This window comes from Branchiostoma floridae, chromosome 10, assembly GCF_000003815.2.
Source record: "Branchiostoma floridae strain S238N-H82 chromosome 10, Bfl_VNyyK, whole genome shotgun sequence".
In the NCBI taxonomy this organism is placed as follows: Eukaryota; Metazoa; Chordata; class Leptocardii; order Amphioxiformes; family Branchiostomatidae; genus Branchiostoma; species Branchiostoma floridae.
This window is the reverse complement of record NC_049988.1, coordinates 9,195,982-9,221,410: the sequence shown is the minus strand read 5'-3', so window position 1 is coordinate 9,221,410 and position 25,429 is coordinate 9,195,982. Positions and strand designations below refer to the sequence as shown.

General features: G+C 39.5%; 2 protein-coding genes across 2 annotated transcripts; one reads left to right on the top strand and one right to left on the bottom strand.

Moving 5' to 3' along the window:
• Positions 1-285: 285 nt before the first annotated feature.
• LOC118424039 (collagen alpha-1(XII) chain-like) lies at positions 286-9,426 on the top strand. Its single transcript, XM_035832484.1, has 8 exons — positions 286-949; positions 1,886-2,010; positions 2,717-2,880; positions 5,084-5,240; positions 5,637-5,823; positions 6,200-6,428; positions 6,569-6,765; positions 8,822-9,426. The coding sequence occupies exons 1-8, from the start codon at positions 629-631 to the stop codon at positions 9,092-9,094; spliced, it is 1,653 nt and encodes a 550-aa protein (XP_035688377.1). The 5' UTR covers positions 286-628; the 3' UTR covers positions 9,095-9,426.
• Positions 9,427-13,670: 4,244 nt separating this feature from the next.
• On the bottom strand, positions 13,671-25,298 carry LOC118424031 (RNA-binding protein 33-like; the record flags this gene model as incomplete). The annotated part of the gene is given in 8 exon segments (XM_035832462.1): positions 13,671-20,238; positions 21,006-21,094; positions 21,529-21,729; positions 22,251-22,403; positions 23,222-23,344; positions 23,613-24,188; positions 24,387-24,569; positions 24,927-25,298. Coding segments are annotated over 8 exon segments (1,746 nt in total), but the record flags the coding sequence as incomplete, so codon positions are not given.
• Between the last annotated feature and the right edge of the window lie 131 nt (positions 25,299-25,429).

Genomic DNA, 25,429 nt, shown 5'->3' with positions numbered 1-25,429 from the left:
GTAACGTTAAACAAAAGAAAAGTTTATCACATTAACATAGCATGCATGCTCCTTTTCCTTTTGAAGTGACCACTTCAACTGACATTTAACGAATTAAAGTCTCTTTGATACTGTTTCTAACTTACAGGCAAATTTGTAGTGATGGCTCAGTTTTCTATGTCTTTGGTGTGGAGCGATTAATTAATTGCCCCACCAAATAACTGCAGTGCCAAACGTCAACCGCACATCTGCTTGAAGAAAACACTTTCACGCAAGCGATTCTGGGAAAGCTAAGGTCAAGGAAAGAAAGCGGCACGCCGAAAGAGTTGCATATTTTGCCTTGGCACTGTGTCACATTCCTCTCCATCGCTGCAAGGTAGGCCGTCACGTAGCCAGGCTATTGGTTTTTACTTCGTAAAGCCCTTTCCTTTGTTTCCGTAAAAGATCGGCCGCGTGATAGGATCTGATAGTGCTCGAACCGGTTCGGAAGTAGTCGGAAGGGCAAAGGGTCACAGCGAGAACGTCCGATCCTCGTGTGTGTGCTATTATACATGCTGTCGTCTCCTCTCGCCACTTCACCGGCCCAGTTAAACGTTAAAACTCCCATGACTGTACAAACAGCCCAGAAGGTTTCCACACTGCTGCCAAGATGTGCCCTTTCCCGTGGATCCTCATGCTTGTCTCCCTGTTCGCGCTGTGTTACAAGGGGATCGTCGCCGCGGCTGTGGTCGGGCCGACCGGCACCCTCCACCGAGGGGTTGTCCCGGGACGCCCGGTAGATCTAACCCTACAGGAAGAAGCACGGGGTACTGCTGTGGTGATGGCCTGCATGGCGAAGATTCACGACTCCAAAGTGTTTGAGTCCCACCGGCTGCTGTTCCCGATGTTACGGAGGATGGCCCGGGCAGCCACCGAGGACGGGCGGGAGGACAGGACGTACAGCCCCGAGTACCATGGGGGGATTTGGCAGGTCAGAACACAATTTGATTTGATCAACAACATTCAAAATCAATAATAATTATCTATCCTAGATATCAATGATTTTGTGTTCATTATTCTTTACTAAAAGCTGTAGATACCTGTTGATTCAAAAGACTATCATTTTAATTACACGCACTACTTTTATGAAGAAGCCAAACTGTTTTCCTATATTCCTCTGGGAAATTAAGCCTATTAATAGTACGGTAGATCTAGGGATTAAGATAAGATAAGATTTGTGGTAAGATGGTAACTCTATTTTATTTGACTGAAATGCGCCTAGCATATAGTTACTGAATGATTGTGCCTTTGGCTGTTAGTGCTATCTATTTCGCAGTATGAAAATCTTTTTACACACAGTACTTCTGAAATCAGTTAACGGTATTTACCATAGAAATTTCACCCTTTCACCAGTTACTTGGTGATGTGTTTACCTGTCTAATATTGAACTGAAAATACCAGACCTAAATCTTGGCGTGCTAAATGTTGATTTCACTTCAATGGTCGCTCCCCAACAACCAACAGTAGGAGTGGTTAAAAACTAAACAATGCTGGGACTCATGCTTGAAAATGTCATGCTCCATTAGACTCAAACTTGCAAGTCACCTTAACGTAGTTTTGTAGTTTTACGACAGCAGAGAAGACTGTTGGAACATTTGTATAGCAGAAAAGTAAGGTAGTGATATACACTGTGTATATAAGAAAACTGTGTTTAATTCAATTGATCAACCATCCTGATGAAACTACTTACGTTCGCAAGTCATCTGTCTGGTAATTGGTATTTTCTCAAGATTATTTACTCTTGGTCAATTCTGCTGGAATGAATTGTCTTCATTTATGCTTTGGTGGCCTAATGGTAGGGGAATATTTATCTGTTATCCAAGGATCAGTGTTGTTGCTGTTAACAGTTGTGTGTTTTTTGTTGCAGGTTGACTATAGTGATTTTCGAGACACCTTGGATACCAGGACCTACCCCCAACTCCTGCCTATATGGGACAGCATCAGGGCACAGTTTGGTATTCACAAGGTTTCCATACGCTGGAAAGACCTGAGGTAACAAGGCTTGCTTCTGAATTGTAGCTGGATAGCATATATTCAGGTCAGGTTTTGCCTACTCAGGTTTCTTAAAGAACAGCGTTAGCATGACTGCTTTTTCCTTTGATTGGAAAATTCCGAGTGCCCCTCCAAGGTACCCAAATGCCAAGTGACCTGAATCAAGAAGTCAGGAAAAAGCTTTCATACAGAAAGTTTCTACAGTCCAATACCTACAGTTACTTAACAATTGGCACTACTAAATGCAGTGGATTTTAATGTGTTCTATCTTTGTGACTTACATTTCAGTTAATGTTGTGGTCTAGGGAACAGTCAGAAAAACATGAAAGCTGAATATTAAAATACACAATGTATGAAAGTTAAAATATCCTTTTGGATCATGAGCAAACTAAATCTAAGGCCCACTGGACAAGTACATTCTAGTTATGTTGTTTACTGGTATAGATAGCCATGAAAATACATGTCCTTTTTTTGCCATCTAAAAATAAAGTTACATTCACAACTTTTGTTATGTTAAAGATTAGTTAGTGGGACCATATCAATTTACTGTAGGAATTTGACTGATTTTATTAGCTATGTGTGTATTGGACACTGTAAACAATGCATCCACTTAAGACTAAATGAGGTATGTTTTTCTGCAATTATGAATTTTGCTTCCACGACAACTTGTAAATACACTAATAATTGTCATTAATCCTATCTGCAGGAAGCCGCTGTACTCGTCCCTTGTGGCAGGTATGAAAATTCTGACTGTTCCTCACGAGATCCCGCCCAGTATCCCCGCACAGGCCGCCTTCTGGAAGAACTACTGTAACAGCGCGCTGGACAAGAGTCCAAATGACTATGTCACTGCAGTGGAAGAAGTAGCAGGTCAGCATTGGTCTTTATGATAATGATAATAATGTTTATTGCAAGTTCATGCCCAAGGGCTAATAGCAAATACAAACAACATGTATGGTAAAGAAAAGTACACTGATGCTAAGAACTAGATTCCATGTTGATGTGCTACTAAAGTGTACATGCTGCTAGTTTTGTTGGGTTTGACTTCTTCTTTTTAGGTAGTGGAAGATGAATTTATGAGTAGATTATTTTTATATGAGTAGACTAAATTCCTGTTCAGACAACCCCTGGACCGCCCAACGTAATAATGAGGCTTGCTACAAGGATTCCGTTAGGCACAGAACTAGTACTGGTGCACAAATGCTCGTTTGAACAGTCCATATCCAGCTCTTATGGGTTTTAGTACCAATTAATCTCCTAAGGTGGATTCAGCAGATAAAAAAAACATGCTTACAAATGTAGGTGAATTTTTTCAAGATTTGCGGATCTTGGTATGAATAGGGTCTAACAGAAGATTCATGGAAAGGGACTGTCAAAACAGATTTCCATCATTAGATTCTAGATTGCAGTGTAATGTCGAGGTCTGATGACTGATGGACAGCTATTTTGAGCATTTCTATCCTTTTTGACCCTTTTGTGACCTAGTCCAATGTTGAGGCATACTGTCTGATGGACAGCTATTTCTGCCTTAGAATTCATCACTATTCCAGGCTTGCAAGAGCCAGACATGTGTGGAGTTCAATGTTGATCAATGGTTTGAATTTGAGCTGATCGACAGCTATTTCTAACCTTGGTGTTTGATTTCCATATTTTCCGCCTGAGGAGGGCCAGATAAACTTGGTGAAGTTGAATGTTAAGGTCTAGGGGTTGGTCTCCAGCTATTTCTAACATTAGCGGTGGCTCTGTGAAGACTGGTATCATACCGACATGTCCTGCAGCACGTAACTTTTGTTTACAGACTAGAGGTTTGGCGTATTGCCAAACAGTTCAAAAACATGTTACTTAGTTGTAAGTACCATTTTTACCAGCTGGAGTCCAAACTGTAGTCCCTGATCACATCCCTTTTGAGCACTACGACTATACCAACCAGACATCCACATTTGCTAGATACATTACAAGTACAAGGATCTGATCTACACATTTTGTCTGGAGCTCAACTTTGATTTTCTCTTCACTTATAATTTTTCAATGTTCTTCCACATTGTATAATTTCTAACAATTTATGGTGACATGCTCTGTTATTTGTACGTAATACTTTTATGACCCTATAGCAGGGAAAATCTTGGGATTAATTTTACATAATTATATTTAATTATAGCAAAGAATACAGGTTGATACATGAGTTAAATCCAACTCAATTAATGATTGGGTAATTTTCATTCAAGGTTTTAACTTATCATATTTCCCATCTCACTGTAGATCAACAAGAATGTGTAAATGTGCACATGTATATTTAGTTCCCTAATATTTGTCAGGAATGTTTGATCCTCTGAAGTCCTTTCCTCAATGTTTGCCAGTAACACACCTATTTACTGTCAAGGACATACTACTATACTAGAGTAGGTCAATGGAATGTGAAAGGTTGATGTCACATAGCTATAGGAAGAAATACTAGTAAGTAACAAAAATGCCCCAGTACTCAAAAATATACATTGCTGGCTGCTCTCAAACTTCAGAGGGAACTTGTTTGCAATGAAAACTCCTGCCAGAGACTATGGGCTGTCTCCAGCTTTAATGTTTTTACATCCTGCTCATCATTTAGGAGCCCATGTTGTAAATTTTCTTCTTTAAATCTGTCATGTTAAACATACTAAAATACATTTTCAACAGTTTCATGTCATGAAGTTCAGATTTTCGGATGGATGGAGTGAAATTTTAATGTCTGTCCATTGTCCAACAAGCAAATTTCTGTCTGTTCCAACAAGCAAATTTCTGTCCCAGGATAGAGGGATGGGTCCTGCCCTGCAGCTGGGAACTTCCACATCTGTCCAAGCTACAGCCTAGGTCTCCTAGGAGATAAGTTTCCATGGAAGATAACATGGCTCATTTTTATTGAGACTCAAAACACTTACAGGGGTATTGGCTTTTTTGCCTTGTACCATATATACAGGATAATAATCTGCAATGTTGACACAGATGTTGCAAATTTCATTTATGTATAAGATTTCAGAAATATGTTGTCAAACTGGTTTCTTTTGTTTATCTAGTTTCTGTTTCTTTTGTTTTGCTGCAGGTTGCCAAGCAACCAGCCTGGACCTAGTTTTTGCGCTGGATGGTTCAGCAAGCGTCGGAGATAACAACTTCCAACTGTCCAAGGACTTTATCAACACCATCATACAGTCTTTCACCATTGGACCAGACCTAACTAGGGTGGGAGTCGTACAGTACAGGTCAGTTTAACCTCAAAAGTAGCAAGTTGAACAAGAAAGTTGCCATTTTGTATCAGTCATTTTTAGTGATCCTGAGACAAGTCAATAGAAGTCACAGAAGGGAATATCAACTTTGAATTACTACCACATCATGAAATACTGTAAATGCATTTAACTTTGCGAGGATTTAATTACACGGTAGCGGGAAAAAGGACTTTTCGCGGTGGTTTTAAGTTCGCGGTATCACCATGCACTGTAGTCTCTTACTGCCATTGAAAAATGTTTGAGGTGGTTTTAATTTCGCGGTGAAGCGGCCACCGCGAAAACCGCGAACATTAAACCACCGTGAAGGTTTCTGCATTTACAGTATACTATATTCTACAAAATTTTTTGACCAGAATATACATTTACTTATAGTTTTTCAGTCAATCTTGAGCTTGAACTGAAGGATCACCTAAGTGCAGCCCCCCTTATCCAGGCAGTGGAGGAGATAGAGTATGATGAAGGTTTGTTCACACACACGGGGGAGGCCCTACAGTACATCACAACACACAGCTTTGCTGTAGAGAATGGAGCACGGGAGGTCCGCAAGGGTGTCCCAAAGGTAAGCTTGTTCTATAAACATAGCATGTTTCCAATGGAATTTTCTTTGTGATGTGCACTTGTTTTGTTGTCATAAATTTTAAAGCTTTTTACTTTGTTCTGCATTATTACAAATTTAAAGCAATTTTCTAAAAACTTTATGACTCGTGATGTATAGCTTTGAGTTCCAATTTTGTTGCGAAGTTAAAAGTATCGTCATATATTAGAAAAAGTGTTACATTGTTTTAATATACTTTCTGTATCAATCCCCAACAAGCAATTGTTACTTTTGAGGATTTATGCGGTTAGAAAATCAACATCATGCCACTTGAAGGATTGCAGAACAAAAGAGAAAACAGCATTACCAAAATGAATTAATCTTATATTCTTGCTTATAGGTGAGTATACTACTGACGGATGGGGAGTCTGGAGACTACCATGACGTGACGGTGTGGTCGCAGCGAGCGCAGGAGGCCGGCATCACGGTGTTTCCTGTCGGCGTGACGAACAACGTGGATCAGCAGGAGCTGGAGACCATGGCAGGGCATGCTGGGAAGGTTTACAGGGTCGGATGGTTCCGTGACCTTGAGAAGATTCTGACTGACATGGAGGAATCTCTGTGTAGGGGTACGATGATGTATATGAAAGTATTTTTAATGTCTTTTGATTTTGGTAAAGGTCTCAAGAAAGCATAGTGTAGATACTGTTTCTGTAGGAGGTATACTTGAAGGGATCTAGAATTTGATAGAGTTTTTCTGTTTTGTCAGCTGTGGCTGCTGTTCCAGTTGGAAGTCCTGTTAGTGCCGACCTTGACAGGGATGCTGTCCGACATTTGTCCTTCATTGTCCCTGATGTGGGGATGACCTTCAAACTGACCTTGAACAGAGGTCAGGTGGCCATGTACGGTTCATCTGTGGTGACAACTCCAAACGAAGCAATCTATAACTTTACACTGACATCAGGGGTAAGAAACTATTATACTCAATTTTTTGCGTTTCGTCGCCCTCTGGCGACGAAACGCAATGTATTGGGTTTTACCTTCAGTGGGTGCTTCGATGGTGCTTGGTTTTGGTTCAACGAGGGTCTGCATGGGGAGTTCCGACAACGATTTACGCTGAATTTAAAAGAACCCCCTACGTATTACGCTAAATCAAGGAAGGCAATTACGCTAAATTTGGTCGCCTCGCTACGAATTACGTAGATAAGATGGTTTTCCCTACGAATTACGGGAAATAAAATTGGCTGCCTACGCCTTACGTAAAAGAGCATGCAGACCCTCGTTCAACACGACCGCATGCAACTGCTACAACTGTATGTTCGGAAATACCATTGCATTGTGGTTTCGGACTTCAATATCCTGGAAAATGGCCATATAACATCTATTCCACAAGATTGCACAAGAAAAAAAATGATTTTATCAAGAAAGCGACCGAAAATCGACATAAATAATACTATGTAGTGAGGTTAAAGCATAATGTACATTCAGATGTAAGACACGTGACAACTTAGCTCAATCGGTAAAGTCATACTCCTTCAGATCCGAAAGTCCCTGGTTCGAAACCGAGAGTGGATTTTTTTCTTTTTAAATATTGAAGTGGAAAAAGTGGATTTTTTTCTTTTTAAATATTGAAGATAATATATAAATATTCTATTTATTTATTGATATTATACTTGTATATATCATTTTTTATTTATTCTAGTATTCATTTTATATATGCAAGGCCTTTGTCTTATGAACAGGACTTCATAGATTCCAAACCCGGCATTCGAATTTTTCTGTTCATGGTAATGGAAATACCGTGCAGCGGCTCCTATGCGCGGTAAGATGATTCTCGCAAAACACTCGCCACTAAACTAGTATTCATGATGTAAACAGAGGCTCTTGATGTTGTTTGCATGAAACTCCATCAAAAACAGCGATCCTTTCTTACAGTAGCAAATGTTCAGTATCGACTACACTCATATACAATACACGTAACAACTTAGTTCAATCGGTAAAGTCATACGCCTTCGGATCCGAAAGTCCCTGGTTCGAAACCGAGAGTGGATTTTTTCTTTTTAAATATTGAAGATAATATATAAATATTCTATTTATTTATTGATATTATATTTTTATGTATCATTTTTTATTTTATTTTAGTATTCATTTCATGTATGCAAGGCCTTTGTCTTATGAACAGGATTTCATAGATTCCAAACCCAGCATTCGAATTTTTCTGTTCATGGTAATGGAAAATACCGTACAGCGGCTCCTATGCGCGGTAAGATGATTCTCACAAAACACTCGCCACTAAACTACTATTCATGATGTAAACAGAGGCTCTTGATGTTGTTTGCATGAAACTCCATCAAAAACAGCGATCCTTTCTTACAGTAGCAAATGCTTCATTGTTCAGTATCGACTTCATTCAGAAGTTTTCAGACAACACGGATGTGGAAAGTCACACCGCTCGACACAAAAGTATGGAAATTTTCATGAATATTATCAAAATTATCCAGGAAAACAAGGAAGAAATGTTGTAAATGCGGAAACCAGTATAATAGAGATGAGGTAGCTGTTAATTGGTTTGGATATTTGTTTGACATTTGGTAGTCAATTTAGATAGAATCTTGTCACAGTGCTGATGGTGCTTTTTCAAGTGTACATAAGTACCTGAGTATATTGATAGATTTTATAATGAACTTATTGTACATTTAAAATAAAGTTGTAAGCCAAGACCAGCTATTAAACAGTACTCCTTTCCAAAATAACAATTTTTCTTATAGACGCAACAGCCCTTGAGTGACTTTTTCTAACAGATTTTACTTCAAGAAAAAGACAGTTCACACTCATAAACGTAGACGAAACGCCAGCTTTTTTTAAAAGCACTTGTTAGAGAATATACCAGTAGGTTCTTTGGCTGAAGGTTCGAAATGTCCATTTTTACTCAAATAAAATCCCTATATAGAATATGTTAAGAAAGCCATGTGTTTTGGAAAGAGGATCATTACTCTTACCCTTACTTCTTTCTTCCTTTCAGGACTTGTTCCTCCCTCCAGTGTCAGTTCCTAGCCAGGACGCCCGTACAACCTTGTATGTGTCTGTGTATGGCCTGTCTGATGATTCCAGCTTCACACTCCGCACCACCGAGGGAAACACGACGACAACGCCCCCCTCCCAACAGCAGACTGCTGCCCATGGCCACTCCTCTACAGCATCATCATTCAAGCTGGACCCAAAGAGTGGGCCCCTGTTCTGGTGCCTGTTTGTGTATCTCGCATCTACTACCGGTATCAGTGCTTACCTTATATAAAATGCACAGTTGTAAACAAAATGAAACAAGATGCCACAGAAAAATGCAGCAGCTTGACATGCTGTATCACTCCTGATTCCATGCAAATCACAAAGCCAAAATGACCAATGGAAATCCTTCATTGCTTTAAGCACTGCCAGATTTGAGATGGGATCCCTGTATGTCTACTCTCCCCCATGAAGTGCTGTATTACTCTACAGTCTTGTAGGTATCACTGAATCTTGAATTTGATGACGAACTACATAGTATGACAGCATGTTCTTGGGAATTGTTACTTCACTTCTGTAACTGCTGCTAGAATCTTGTATAAGAGATAAGTCAGGGCCAAGAAGGCCTTAACATGCATTGGCATAATACCGGTAGTAAGACTTATACCGGTAGATTAAAAATACTGGAACTTAAAGAGATCTACACATGCAACAATAGTTATTTCTGAGGTGTGCACACTTCAGACATCTGGGTGTCCAATACACCATTTACAAAGCATCGATAACAATGCATTCGAAGACAACAAGGCCAAAAGTTTTCAGTATACTTTTTTTTAAATTTCGGGGTAGGCAGCTCGTCGTGGGACGAACACACTGTCACATTCATTGCCAAATTTATATAGATAATAATTACACATGCTCACGGCACAAGACGAACATGATTCAACAACAATCTTGAATTTCTGTTGGTGACCTACAACTCATGTAAAAGTGTGAAGAACCGTTGCATAATAGCCCGGATCTACGACTGAATGGGCAAAATTGAACGTACGCAGCCATTTTCCCGCCATTTTTATATCTACGCTAGCAGTGAAGTGTTACGTCATAGCGGTTGTGACGGACAGAAGTTAAATGAAAATTCTTGACAGTATACGTCCGTTTTCTCATAACATTTTGTATGCTCATGCAGGTTTATGTTTTATGCATTTACTGACAGAAAAGGAAGGAACATCAGTGGATGTATAAATGTACATAGCGGCAGTTAATTGTGCCGTGTTTCTTCCTACCGGTATTTTGTACCCCCTCCCAACCACGCGCCCGTTCGCCGTGTAATTCCGCGGCGTGTTACAATTACAATATTATGCTTTTAGCAGGACAAGAGTGGCAGAAAAGTTACACAGAAGAAGTGGCAAGGGTAACCTATAACAGCAACATGTAACTGGAGAAAATGATGCATTGACAATTTGTCAAATCAGTATGGCTAGAGAAATCGTCGTAAACGTACCGGTATTATGATAATAGATGTTACTTATGCTGCTATATCTAAACTGTCTGTTTTCACTGCCTTCAAATTGTAAGGAATATTAAGGGATAGCTGCTTACCTCTAAATGTGTGAACTATTGTGTCTGTGTACTGGTGTCTTTTTGACCATACTGACATTTTTGTCCCTGTTGTGACTTTGCTTTCATTTCTTTCTGTGTCCGTAAACATTGCTACATTTTAGGGAAAAATCAGGGAAATGGCAAGTGTCAAGTCCTTTTGTTCTGTTCAGTCTGTGGTATGAAAATTGTATATTTTTATCAGTCAGAGCTAAGAAGGCTCTACTTTTGAAAAGTATATCTGATGTGAAGAAGAGATGTTGTTTTACTGTACATATATGAAAGATGTTATATTTTCATAAGTCAGGGCTAAGAGGGCCTTACTTATTATACTTCTGTGATGTTGGTGTTGTATTACTCAGATAGTGCATTTGAAAGTTTGTACCAGGTCAAAAGCAATAGATAGTTAGGAATCAGAGCTGAAACAGTTGAACTTGCTACTCTGTCCTGAGCTGAGTTTTTGTTAAAATCCTTTTTGTCTGTGTAGATAGTTCTGTTTTTACCTTAGGTGCATTTATCATATCAAACTGACCAAATATTTCTTGTTCATTACTGATTGTTGTGCTCACAATATCTTCGATGTAAGTCAGGGCCTAGATGGCCTTACTTCCTATGCAGAATTATTTCCAAGAGTTATTTTATGAAGACATCTATATTTTTATAAGTCAAGGCCGAGAAGGCTTTACTTATTGTTAAGGAAACAAGTTATATTTGGGTTAAGTGCTGGCTGCCCAATACAGGGTTTTTATAGGAGTCAGGGCTAAGATGGCCTTACTTTTATATGCGGTGATTATATTGTGAATGAAAACATTTATGTGTATCCAAGAGAGATGGCAATATTTTTGTAAGTCAGGGCCAAGAAGGCCTTACTTATTGCAGTATTTTAACTCACACTGTGTGTGCTGGTCTTTGTGATGTGTTCGATATTAGCGAAAACTTTCTGCAGTTTAGAAAACTCTGGAATATTTACACTTCCTGTGGAAGTCAGGGCTAAGATGGCCTTACTTTCTGTGCTTATTTGTGCTCCAGCTGTGAACTTTCTCGTTGTTTTAAAAGACCCAGAAGATAGAGAATACCTCTGTGAAACCAAGGAGCTTGATAAAAGCTCCTTGGTCAAACACTGCTCAGCCATGTGTTATTGGCTTTAGTAATGTGTAAGATTATTTACTTTAGAAATTTTCTTGAAAGTGTCAACTCTATCAAACAGATAAGTATGTATTCCTGTAATTTGTGGTCTTACAAATTTGTTGGTAAGGACATAGCATTTCTAGTTGTTAGGTCTACATTCTACAGTCGTTCTCCATTTGATCTGAGTAATGTGCCTTGGTTGGAGACTGATTACGTACATGTAGGTCCTACCTAATGCCACTGATTAAATTCCTGTTGGCCAGTGACTAAATGCCTCAACCTTGGAAAAACAAGCAATGTGATTTTGTGTTCAACCATTGGTTAATGCTTACTCAAGGCCTCAAAATGTTCATTGAGTTATTATGACTGTGTGTATAATAACAAAGAAAGTCAAAGCTTAGAAAGCTTTACTTTTTGTGCAATTTTCTGTATGTATGTTTATTTGTGCAGTAAGATTGTTGCTTTCTTGTTATAGGAATTGTAGGGATTCCAGTAGGCAAGGCCAATAATTTTTTGTAGCTTTCTTACACATGTGTATGTCTTTAAGTAACTGTAATCTGATAAATATTCTTTAAGTAATCAAGATTGTCAGGGCTTAGAAGGCCTTACTTTCTATGCAATAATATTGTCACTTGATGGATCACTGAACTGAACTGACACTGAATATTGTTACTACATATACCATATGCTATAGCCAGCATATGCTATAGCCATGTATTTGTCATGAAGAGACCAAAAAAGTCAGGGCTGAGAAGGCCTTACTTCAAGCTTTCTTGTTATATTGTTGGGATTCCAATAGTCATGGCAAGAATGTTTTTCTTGTAGCTTTCTTATATGTCTTTCAGTAACAGCAATCTGAGAAATACTTCTTAAGTAATCAAGATTGTCAGGGCTAAGAAGGCCTTACTTTCTATGCAATAATATTCAAATTTGATACTACATTACCATGTGCTATAGCCAGTATATGCTATAGCCATGCATTTGTAATGAGGAGACCAAAGTCAGGGCCTAGAAGGCCTTACTTTAAGTTGTTAAAGTAACAGCTTTGTTCTGTGTGCCCAGTATCACTGAAAACATAATAATGTTTGTTGGCATTTCAGCGAGATAAAGTTAGTTCGAAGGACGCTGTAGATTTTCATGAGATAGATGTATCTATTTGTAGTTTATGTTAGTCAGGAGACAATAGAGCTTTACTTACTAGATGTTTGAAAATTCTATTGGGATTGGTTAGAGACAAGATGATATGTAAGTCAAGGCCAAGAAGGCTTTACTTATGTGCAATACAACTGGAAGTTGATGTCATTTTATATACCTATAGGTTCTGTTGTTATAGTTTGTACAGTGGAATGTGCCCACCTTTATAAGTCAAGGTCAAGAGTGCCTTACTTATTGTGCAATATTACGGCCACATCACAGCTGACAGCCTTTAACAACAGTGCCCATGAGGATGGTGGTGTTTGTAGTGATATTTTAGGAATTGATGTGTTAAACAAACATACCATAATCAGTGTGTGAAAAATGTCATCCGTAAAATACACTTTGTGTGTTAGAGGATTTTGGTTGGTATCTATTACTTACGATACTGTCTATAACATAAAGTGTGGCTAAACAGCAGTACCCCGGCACCTAATGTTCAAGAATTACAACGATGGTAGAAATTTAACATTGTTTACCATTATAGTTTACCATATGTTAGCAAAGTGTTACTGTTTCAGTTCATTTTTGGCCATAGATTGCTTTAGTGAACTGTTCAATGGTATCAAGTTACCATCATTACTACTGGTGTGGTAAATTCCATGATTCTATCATTACAACTGATGTCGTGATGGTTTTCGAAATTACATTACATTCTGCTGTGTGCATGAAGATTGTTGTGATACATTTCTTGCGTACTCTTACTTTGCTTCAAAGAATAAACAAGATGTGTTGCTTTCTGCCCAATGAAGTGTCTGGTGTGTTATTCAAAGTTTGTGGAGCTCTTCCTTACAATGTACATACTGATCAAGAGCCTTACTATCCAGGTCACATAATATTTAAATTCTTCTCACCCCTCAACCATTTTAGTACCAAATTTGGCTGAAATTTCTGATGAGGCTTTGATGTTGTAAAAAATCATACCAGAAAATAAACCAACACAGCTCTGGACATTTCACAAGTTCATTTATTACAAAGCTTTGCAATAAAACCAAAACTGGACATATCAGCATCCGAGTACAGTGTATTATTAGATATGCAAATTGTAAACAGTGTGAGATAGAAGTTGACATATTATTCACAATTCTTCCTCTTTAAATCTAAGCCACTGATTATGCACAGTAGTGTAAGACCTTTAGATGTATACCACATACTATTTGCTACATTAGCAAAATGTCAAATACCACTACTAGTACTACAGGACACAGCTGAGATTAACATTTAGACCAGCAGACCAGAAATACATTTGTTACTCCAGAATCCGTTTGGTAGAAACGTCCTGACACTTGATGCAACTAGAGAGTTTAAAAAAATGCCAGTTAGTAACTTCTACACCTTGTACTTTTCAGCATCATAACTGTCCAGTTATAATGCTTTAGAAGCTGCCTGAAACAACAAAATGTCAGTATGTTGTTAGCATACAATCCTATTACTAGTATCTCAGCTACTGCTCCACAAAGAACATCAAGCTTGGATCACATTTCCATCCACAGAATGCCAGTACAACTGTATTATGCTTGTCCCCTACAATTGAAACAAACTGCAGGTAAGTAGTTACGGCCAGTGTGACTTTGGTGGGGAAAATTGGAAACTGGTGGCAAGTTCCTCCTCAGGTAACTACTGCCCTGTTGAAAGAAATTGTGGGGTAGCAGACAGGGAAGTGTTCAGGAAGCAGGGATGCAATGACCTTATCCGAACCAAAATGAGAATCCAAGTTCCATTGTATGCCCTACCATATGATTATGAACAAAACAAATTTAGTCTTTTTACAACGCAAACTAACATGTGTCAAATAGATTTTGCAATACCAACATCAGAATGGTATATAAATTTAAAAAGACTGAAAAAATAGGGTTACAATAATTTCACCTGCTTCACTGATTTCCTGTTCCTGCACATATCAACTGTACATTCCATAGTTACAATAATAATGTACTCAGTCTGTAACAAATTGTGGTCTTTTTTCACCAGCACAATTGTTGAAATATACCGGACATGACATGGGTATCCCTGCAAAGATATGAAATGTGGTGTTATTGTAGACTATCTTTCTGGTCTGCTGGTCTTTTCAGTTTTAAGTATTTGCTTCTATCCTACAACTATTACAAAATATCAGCCATTGTAATTGTTAAACTTGCTATGTTTGTTACACTCCAGGAATGCTACAATGATCATTAATATTAGTAGTTATGTATAAAACTTCACAGTTACACTTTCAATATCAAGACTACTACTACAACTAACACTACTGCAACTAATTTCTTCATGGAAATACTTTCTACCTTCAATGCAATCATATGATTGTCACGCATATATAATATATATCATACACAATAATAAAAGTTTATCATGCATAATTTAAAATTGACACAATTCAGACTGAGATACTCAGTACTTTATAAGAAGTCATCTTGGTGACATCAGACTTTGGCCTACAATTTGAGGCAGGTGTTGTCCACAGTGTGCACATAGTGCACTATTAACTTTCCACTCAATCTGAACATCATTTTTTCATTTTCTACTAGTATACTTTCAATGATAAACAATATTCAGATGGATTGTACTCCTCAATTTGCATACCTTGATGCACATATCTGAATGCAATACAAGTACAAAAGGTATTTATCAAATTCATGTATAACAAACATTTTGACAGTTTATTGCACAGCAGTAAAGTCAATCGTGTCTAGAATTCATGGCTTAAATAGAATGACACACTTGTAACACATGTCAGAACATTGCCAATAGATCATTACAGTATACAACAGTAAGATGCTTATATTTTGCATGGTCCAACTTCATCTTAAACTTCTCTACCATTTGAATCAACAATGTTATAATTGGAATGAAATGTTTCACATTTGATACACATAGCATATATAAGATGTCCCTATTCCTACATGTTTCTTATCAAGTTTCTTTTAACTTGTTGATCCTTGGTCTGCATGGATGCCATAGTGATGCCATCTTCTTCAGAATAACACCCATCTCTTCACCATTAATTTTATGTCTGGAACTGGCCTGCATTCCAGACAATCTCCAGACAAAGTGCCCCATGGAAATGTTATTTTCTTTAAGTTCTTCTTCTCCCCTCAACAACTTGACTGTCACACCAACAATTTAATGAAAGGACCAACATTATTCTAAGGCTGTCAAATTTAGTTAAAGCAAACAAGTCATAAAGGCATCAAATAGAATTCTCAACAAATCAGACAAAATATCTATTTCAAAGGTTTTTCAAAAGATGTCATCAACCAACAATAACATTATAGCTTTTATACAATCCAGGAATCACAGTATGAGAGCCATAATGTTAAAGCAGTGCCTTAGAAGAATGCTGGTCTTGAAGTGGAAGTCTTGTATGAAAGAAAGTTCCTTTATCATTTCTTGTTAGTTCTTTCAGAAATCTTGCACCAATCTAGCCATGTGTTTTGAATCTGATTGGAATATTTAGTACATAAAGTGCTGACTGGTCGAGTACTGTCCAATGAAAAGTCATCCCATCAGGCTCACTCTCTTGGTCAAACAATGTAAACTTCCTTCATGTTCCACCAGTATTCAATGTATCCAATGAACAACAGAAGATAACTTTTTCCAGATAAATGTTTAGGCACTTATTTCCCATGGTGGTGTCCAGGTGACACGTATCCGGGTGAGTAAATGTTTGAAACTACTTTCCTTCAAATAAATATCTCGGAGATTTTACTCATTCCCTGTCAAACTGAAAGATTAGGATAGTCTAAGAACATTTTAAGCAGGTGTCTCACAAGACTGCACCAAATTGTGCCAGGTATTTTGAACATGGGCACAAACTGGTGCAAACAAGCGCACAGTCAAGTGACATACCCGCTTAACTTTCCCCCTGCTGCATAACCACAAAACCAATAGAGAATAGGTAGCAAATGGCTGCTTCAGTGTTCTAAAGGTTAACTGTGTGCTGTATGATGAAATTTCAGTCTCTACAGATTAAGTCACATCTTCATCAGTGTAGTCAGTGGAGTGGTGACAGAAATGCATTGAAATGCAGGTGTACCAACCCCCCAACCTCAATACATGGACACTTAAAAGAGGTGAACAGTGGAAGACTTCATCTTGCCAGGACAACTCCAGCATTTCTGTGAGGAACATGTACTAAGGCCACTCCAACTGAACTTTCTACCTTCTCATTCTACCGCGATTTCAAGACAATAACAAACAAATGTATCCAATTGTTGACGTTTATCTTGCTCTTGATTCACTGAGAGGGAGGTTTATGTGGTGTGGCCTTAATTTCAAGTTTGCCCCACCATCATAATGACTTTATCTTAGCCCAACTGGTAACACCATTGTCTAATTTCTGAAGAAAAATTCCCAATTAAAACCAAAATGATAATAAGTTCATAAGATATCAGCATTATTCATTACACAGAAATAACCAGTCATTATAACCTGAAACAGTGAAGTGGTCCTGACAGATGGATTGTAAGTCTAAATGTTGTCTCATTGTACCAGCATATGAACTTTCTGCACTACAATCATGTTACCCAAGCTTTGACTGTGATGAAGACAGTAAAGGGCCGCTAACATCTAGACTCAAGTTCCTAAGATGGATTCCTGTTCTCCCATACATGTGGTATAATGTAACCAAAGAAGGGTACCCCAGTGCAATGGAACAATGGGTAGAACTGGGCCAAGTGAATGTATATGCTAGCAGAAGCAGACCACGTAACTCCAACAAGACTACCTATCCAGGAGTACTTGAAGCAATGACAGATATGTAACTTTGCAACAATGTCCCAACATAAGTAGTAACAACTACACATGCTCACTTCCTTCTCTTGTTGTCTGCAGTTAATTCTTTGGGCCTAACTGACGCATGCAACCATTATGATTCCCATGTGACACTAGTAATTCACCACTTGGTACTGAGACAAATTGACTTTTAAGATCTGCTACTAGACAAAATTAAACCTTTCTTTTGAGATGCTGATTAATATGCAACTACATGTCATGATGACCTGCACAAATATACATTAAAAACTCTGATCAATATCACCAGCATTGCCCAACAACTTTCAAACATCCATGATGCAGATTCGAAGAGCAGATTTTATCACCACCTAACGGCTCTTACACGGTATTTGATAAAAGGTATCCTCAAAGAATGATGAGTCTGATTCCAAACATATGTCGGAGCCACACTCAAAGATCAAACTATGATGAAATATCAAAGGAACCCCTACTGTCACCAACCAAAACTTCCCAAACTCCTAATCTGAACCATGTGCTCCCCTAGCACTGCACTGGACCAAGGCTACTACATTATACCTCAGATGCAAGAACATGGTTCCAAAATAACTATTAAGTGAACTTCAGAGACATTTTTCCTCCATGCCAACTTGGTATTTGTCTCCATGCATTTTCTTCAGTCTTCACAATGTTCTACACAGTTCTACAGAAATCTAAGGAAATTGACTTCCTGAGAGATGCTTAGGAACCTTTGATACTGCCCATACAAAAAAGTTTAAGTACCATCACCAGTCCTTCACAGGTACATGTACCCCATTAAAGACAACAGCACTTGCTGGAAACCCAGACATAACCCATGGACCAGGCATGCAACATTACAAATAGTCCTTTACCACTAAGTCCCACATTTTCATTCTGCAACTTTGGGTGTGCCCTATGACGGTGCAACATAGATTCAAACTCATCTTTGATGCTCTCTTTGACCAGTTCCAATTTTAGATAAAAAGTCCACAGTTGCCGTTGTAGGGTAGCTCAGCTACCTATGGCTTATCCCTGATAAAATGCCTTAGAGACTAACTTTTGACACACAAATGATCTTCTTTATCAACAACAGCACCACTGGTTTTGAAAAAGACCATATTGTCCCTTTCACTTACCACAAAGACTATTGCATATTCCCGCTCCTCTGTTATGATATCTTGACACAGTCATATTTTTCACATTTCTAGAACATGCACACATATGAAAACAATGAAATGAATAACATGCAAGTACATTACAGCTCACAAAATAACAGAAAAACAAACCAACAGCATGATTAACTTGAAGTCAGACAATAAGTAACTGTGAACTACTTAAACTACTCAGTAAAAATTAGTTTGTTTACCACTACAACACATATCAACACATTTATTCTTCTTGAACAATGAATACTTTAATAACACCAATCATTACTTTCAATATTTACAACTTTATGTAACCACTATTTGTCCTGCTTTACTTTTTTAAACAAAAGTTCATGATAATCTTCTCTAATTCTCTGATCTAATGTTGTTGACTCGTTTAGAAACGTTTAAAAAAATGAGGAAAAAAGCCTTTTTTTTTTGGTGAAACAGACACTACCATTGCCATTCTCGCCTCCTTACATAAATGTTGAGTTAGTGCCAGACACTAGCATATACTTGTATTTTATCTGATATTTGGCAGTCTTTTTACGCGTAGAAATGGATGTTGGCATGATTACGAATTTCCTGAAAAATGTCTTGATCAGTTTTGCGAGTATCACTTCCTTTGATAAAAAAATCTACATTATTTCTGTCTCAGAAAATATTGCAACTTAAACTTGACTTTCCTTTAAAAATAATACTTTAAGATAGCTATGAAGCATCTCCCAACAGCAGCAGTCTCCAGTCCAAGTAGAAAAAAATTCTTTCAAGTCTGTTCCCATCCTGTTCCATCTGCTGTCCAATCTGACAGCTCTAAGCTGTACCCATCCTGACAGCCTAGTGCTGCACAGCTCATTGGACAGCAGTTTAGGCCCATGTCTGTGCTAGAAACCTACAGAGGCAAAGCTCTGTGACAAACAACTCTTGGACAGCAAAACAGTTGTGAACTGAACAGCTCATTCTGGACAGCAAGATGGTCAAGGTCATCATTCCACAAAAGAAAATAGAGCAGCTCTGGTGGGTCGTCCTCTGCAGAACAGTACCTCAGGACAGCAAAGATGTTGGCCTCAGTCTCTGGACACTTGGGCAGCAACTTTGTACAGCATTGTTACACAGCTCTGGCATTGATGCATCCTCTTGTACAGCAAGGCTTGGCGCTTCTGATGTTGATGTCTTGATTTGGACAGCAAACAGGCTCTGCTGTCTTTAGACAGCATTTGGTAACACTACTCTGAATACAGAAGTGTCTACATTTGGCAGCTGTGAAGCCAGCATTTAGACACAGCTACTACATGTAACACTTAATATAGCAGCACAGTCTATTTTTCAGCCACTTTTACACAACCTAATAGGTAAATTTTCCAACACCTGTATGCACAATGTAGCCCGTGGACCAGATCACATCATGTACATTAGTCTGGTCTTACCACAGTAATACAGCTGACAGCTACATACAGGACAGCTGCTGTCTCTGTGGAGGCAGAGGACAGCTTTCTTCAGGTGCTTCTCAGCTGTCAGTTGTCAATCTTCTTCTAACAGTTGATAGGCTTGCTCTGAGACAGACAGCTTAGCTCACTCAGGCATGAGAGAAACGTTGATGTGAGACAGATCCACCATGTGTCTGTGGACCACAAAAATCAGGATTAGGAATTGAATTAGATGTAATATTTAACAAATGTACCTCATATTTTTTAATGACAGTTAAACAGAAATGATACATTGAGTTGCTCTATCAAGATGAATGGTGAAAGCCAACTGTTATACATGTAGTTCTAGTACAATGCTAAACACAAAGGTATACACGGACCGATTTTTAACAACCACTGTCGCCTTCTTCGGAATTGATCTTGATGACCATTCACTTCAGAACGCAAACTCACGAGAACATGTGATCTTATCAAACATATGATCTTGTGATTACATGATGTCAGCGATTGGTCAAATGTGCCAGGAAGTTTATAATGCTCATCATCTCTGTCTTGTGTTAGAATAAAGTTTAGCATTGTATTATGATTACTGTAAATACAGAAATGTTCACGGTGGATTAATGTTCGCGGTTTTTGCGGCGGCCGCTTCACCACGAATTTAAAACAGCCGCGAACATTTTTCCATAACAGTAAGAGACTACAGTGCATGGTGCTACCGCGAAATTAAAATCACAGCGAAAAGTCCATTTTCCCGCTACCGACAAATTAAATCCCTGCAAACTTAAATGCATTTACAGTACTACCAACACAGATAAGCTTCCATGATGATGTCATAGTTCTAAGTTTAACCAGTTTAGATTCACAATTTATTAGGAAGAAACACTACACAGACAAACCTTCCATATCTAGCAGAAGATCCAAATTATAAATCTCACAGGAAATACAAATGAGTTGAACCTACCTGTGGAATTTCCTCTGGAAGTCAGCAGCATGCTCAGGGTGGGCAAACTTGGCGATTGCCTTCTTCTGGGTGCGAAGGAGGTCCATTTTCTACATGAAAATGTCAACAATTATTACCTGATGGGAAGAATTTCAAAAGGACATAAAAACAGCAAAAAAACTTCAATAGTCAGCTTGATATTTGACATGGTAAAACAATTTTAGGCTTGATATTATGCAACAAGCGGATACATTTATCGATTGTGACAAAATATTCATTTCAGCACTAGGGACAGCACTAATTCTCTATTTGCATATTTGGGACAAATTGGCAAAAGAGAATATGTCCCAAATATGCAAATGAGGTTCAAAGTCAAATAACTAATAATCAGTGCGATAGTAGAGCAGAGGTGATTGCTACATTGAAGTGAATTTCCTACAACATGCAATATTGCTAAAGTATAAGAAAAAAACATATACCAAGCCCTAAATAGCATTTTAGAAGAATACATGGGCTAACAACAGTGTGACAGCACTGGACTGACCTCTACAGGACCAACAGACAACAGCATACTCCGTAGCTGGTCTTCAGACGTGGACATGGACAGGTTGTCAATGGCAACCACATGTGATGACATCATGCCCCCCGCAGGCTGCTGGGATACCTGCTGTGCTGCTGCCCTGGTCTGCACCCCTCCCCGTCCGCGCCCCCGTCCCCTGCCTCTTGCTGCTCCAAGAACCACACGCTGGGGGAAAATCATAAGACACTGTCAGTAAAGCCAGCATCAGAATGCTGATGGCTGTCAGTAGAATTTGTTAATAGCCAAAAAGTCACATTGTCATAGAGTTGCCAGTAAGCATATTTTTCAGAAACTACAGTATTAAATTGAAAGGGGCCTGGTGGTTTTGATCACTAACAATTGCACTGTAATCAAGACAACACCTGTTTTATTGCCCACACCATATGACAGTCACATAAAGTCTATCCCTTCAATTGGAGAGATAAAGTTTTCTTACCTTTCTTTTATTCTTTTCAATTTCATAGATTCTTTTCAACACTTATAGCTCTAATAATTTATTTGTCTGCCAATGAGGGAGAAAGTGAGGGTTTTTAAAAGTGTACATGGCTCTGTTTGGGTAAGACTATGTTATTCTAATCTTTAATACATTGCACTTCTAAATTCTATAACAATTTCTTGATTGTATCTGCCAACATTAAGAATTAATAGCCTGAAATCTGACAGACAACTTCCACCGAGTCCCATACCTTAGGATTGTTTCCCTGCTGTCCCTGTGGCTGTTGCTGTCCCATCTGGCTGTCCTCCGACTGCTGTCTGTTAGGCAGCTTGACGATCCTTTTCCGTGGCTGTCCCTGTGGGGAACTGGCCATCTGAGTGGGCTGCTGCTGTAGGCCACCTCCCTGGAAATAAGTTAAAACACGAAAATACAAGAAATGAATGTTGAAAAATACAGAGCTGGAAAATAAAAGGAATGAATTTTTTAGAATACAGTCTTAAACTGTCTTCGCTGTTATTTTATCAAAAGGAAGCACTAATTGTGGCTAAAAATGAAACATTGAATTATCCCTTCTGTCACAATTCCAATATGTGAATGCTGTTGAACAAAGACGATGATGTTATCATAATGGCATTCCCCCCAAATTCAAGTAATGCTAGCTCACATTTATCCGCTAGTAACCTTTACCTGTTATTTTCAGAAACAGGATGTTAAGAGTTATTGAGTCTATGACGGTGGCTTCAAATTGCATTATTTTGAAAATACAAGTTGTGTTTTGCGATTTGAAACCACCATCTGTCAACTCAATATCCCTAAATGTCCTGTTTTTTTAAACAATGGATATAGGCTACCACATGGATAAAAGTGAAGTAGCATTACAGTGGTTAAGTGTACGTGTAGGAAAAAGTCTTCTAAAACAGCAACTGTGCAACGAAACTGAAATATACTGTAAAAGAGATACAATCTGTGTAACAGGGTGCTGTCATGACATCTAGCAGGCAACACAGGTACTAAAGATACATGTAACTTTCAAAGCTTTGACGGTGAGATCGCAACATTACATTTTCTGTCACATAGACCTGTGGACCCTGTACAACTGTTAAAGGGATCCATTCTGTGTTACAGGGTACTACCATGACATCTGGCAGACAACACAGGTACTACAGATACATGTTATTATTGACTGTGAGAATACCACATTGCATCTACTGTCACACAGACCTGTGGACCCTGCACAACTCGCATTTTGACATGCGGCTGGTCCCCATTAGCACCCACGTCAAACGTCTGTACTGGCTGCTGACTGGTCACTGTTCGGATGGGCTGTCCTCTCCCAATAACTGTCTAAACACCAAAAAACAATGCACAACTTTAAAAGCATGGCAACTGAATACCTAGTCAAGTCTCATTACTATCAGTTTCTACAGACATGACTGGATGCTGTCTGCAACCATTTTAAAAGCTATATATCTGTGTAATAACCATTGTAATCAGAAGGTGGGCTTGTTTGCTTTGGTGTGCATCTACAGTTATGTGAACATTACAGAGTTGCAGGATGTAAGGTAGAAGTGGTGTAATAGGATACTTGGAGTATTGGAGGCAGGCTTCTTACCTGTGGTGGCTGATGCTGTCCTGCCAATGTCACCATTCTCTGTGCATTTGGCTGGTTCTGTTGACCACCACTCATTTGCATGTTGGCCTTCCCCCTCCCCAGCCCTAGCCTCTGTTTGACATGCAGCCTGGCAGGAGCAGATTGCACTTGTTGTTCTTGCGGCTTCATCGGGCTGACCTGCCCATTGGCTGTGCGATTCTGCCCAAGCTGCATCCTCTGTGGTATGTTTTGAGCTCTGGGCTGGAAAGTCTTAGCCTGGGGTACAGGCTGGAGCGCGCTCTGTGGCCCCGGCATCCGAGGTCGTCCTTGCGGCACACGTTTCGCGAACCCTTGTACCTTCTGTAGGTTCTGTCTGGGGGTGTTCATCCTGGGCTGCATGTGCGGTGGCTGGTGTGGGAGTCCTGCCTGCTGTTGGACAGGGATTCTCTGTGGCGGGGGAGGCTGCGTTCTCATCACACCGGGGTTAAACTCCTGAGTTTGCTGCGGCTGTGCTCCAAAGTCTTGGGCTGGTTGTCCGCCCTGGTTTTCCTCCTGATTTGCAGCAGCTTTTTGGGCAGCAACTCTTTTCATTAATTCCTGTGATGTGAATAAGACATAGATCTGGCATTCAACACTAGGGTAAAATAAGACTTCAGTTCATCAACCGTGAATAGCTTTGTAAGGATGGCAGGTAACTGAATAACAAAGCTCTTTGTACAAACTTGGACCGGGGCCAGCAGGAACAAACACACAGTGATACAAACTAACAGACTGAAAATGGAGGTAAAAACCCACGGCTTTTCTGCTCCCAGCCAGCTGCTGTCGCCGAAGTTCCTTTCGCCGCTGGATCTCTTCTCGGAGGCGCTTCTGCTCCGCTATCTTAGCTCGTAATTTGCGAGTCTCCTCATCTTCCTCTCCAGTTGGCTGATCTGGCTGCTGCTGAGAAACTGGTGGACCTAACCTCTTCTGCACCTTCATCTTTACATGTGCACAGAGATGGTTACTTAGAGAAAGAATCCACTAACTCCTATCATTACAGCTATACTGCTACGTCAAGAGCAGTCCATTTGACTGCTTCATGTATTGCCTCTTTTTCAAATATTTTGTGTCAGATAAAATTCAGGGATGAATGCACATGTTCACCGATGCTGATGTGTGCAATTTCGATGCAATAAACACGGACATGGGAAAAGTTTTTCTCAAAGCCACCCATGTGGGGATTCAGTAGAGATTAAAAATATAGTTCAGCTTCATTTCTTTTTAAACTAAAATGTCTTCCGGAAAAAAATGTTACAAAAACTGAATCAAAGACAGGAGTGAAAAATAGGGGTGTACCTTCTTCTTCCTCATTGCTGCAGGTTGCTGCGGAGGGAGTTCTCCCACTTGTGGGATTTCCCTCAGGTTAGGCCGTGCCGCCATTGGCTGCTGCTCCCCCTGGGGAAAGGCTCGGGGAGAGTGCTGTTCGCGCTGGGCAGGTTTCTGGGTGACCTGAGGTCGTGGTGCAGGAGCCTGCATCGGCAACCGTTGCTGGTTGCCAGGTGGGTTACCATGACGATACTGCTGAGGGGAGGGTTGCCTGGGGGGAGGGGACTGCATGCGTGGTCTCGGCTGGTTCAACTGTGAAGGTCGCTGCTGGAAACCAGCTGGCCTTGCAGGGGGGTTGAAAGGTCGGGGAGGATTGTGGGACTGGGGAGGAGCATTGTGGGACTGAAGAGGAGCACTTTGGGACTGGTGAGGAGCATTGTGGGTATGAGTAGGAATGTGTGAAGGCTGTTGAGAGAAGGCGGTGTAAGATTGGTGCTGAGAGTGGGGTGGGGGGTTAGAGTGCTGAAAGTGCT

Excerpts from the sequence above, each read along its gene's own strand:
- LOC118424039 (XM_035832484.1), top strand. The coding sequence starts at position 629 with ATGTGCCCTTTCCCGTGGATCCTCATGCTTGTCTCCCTGTTCGCGCTG. Across the intron at positions 6,429-6,568 it reads GGAGGAATCTCTGTGTAGGG|CTGTGGCTGCTGTTCCAGTT; the intron begins GTACGATGATGT and ends CTGTTTTGTCAG. Across the intron at positions 6,766-8,821 it reads ACTTTACACTGACATCAGGG|GACTTGTTCCTCCCTCCAGT; the intron begins GTAAGAAACTAT and ends TCTTCCTTTCAG.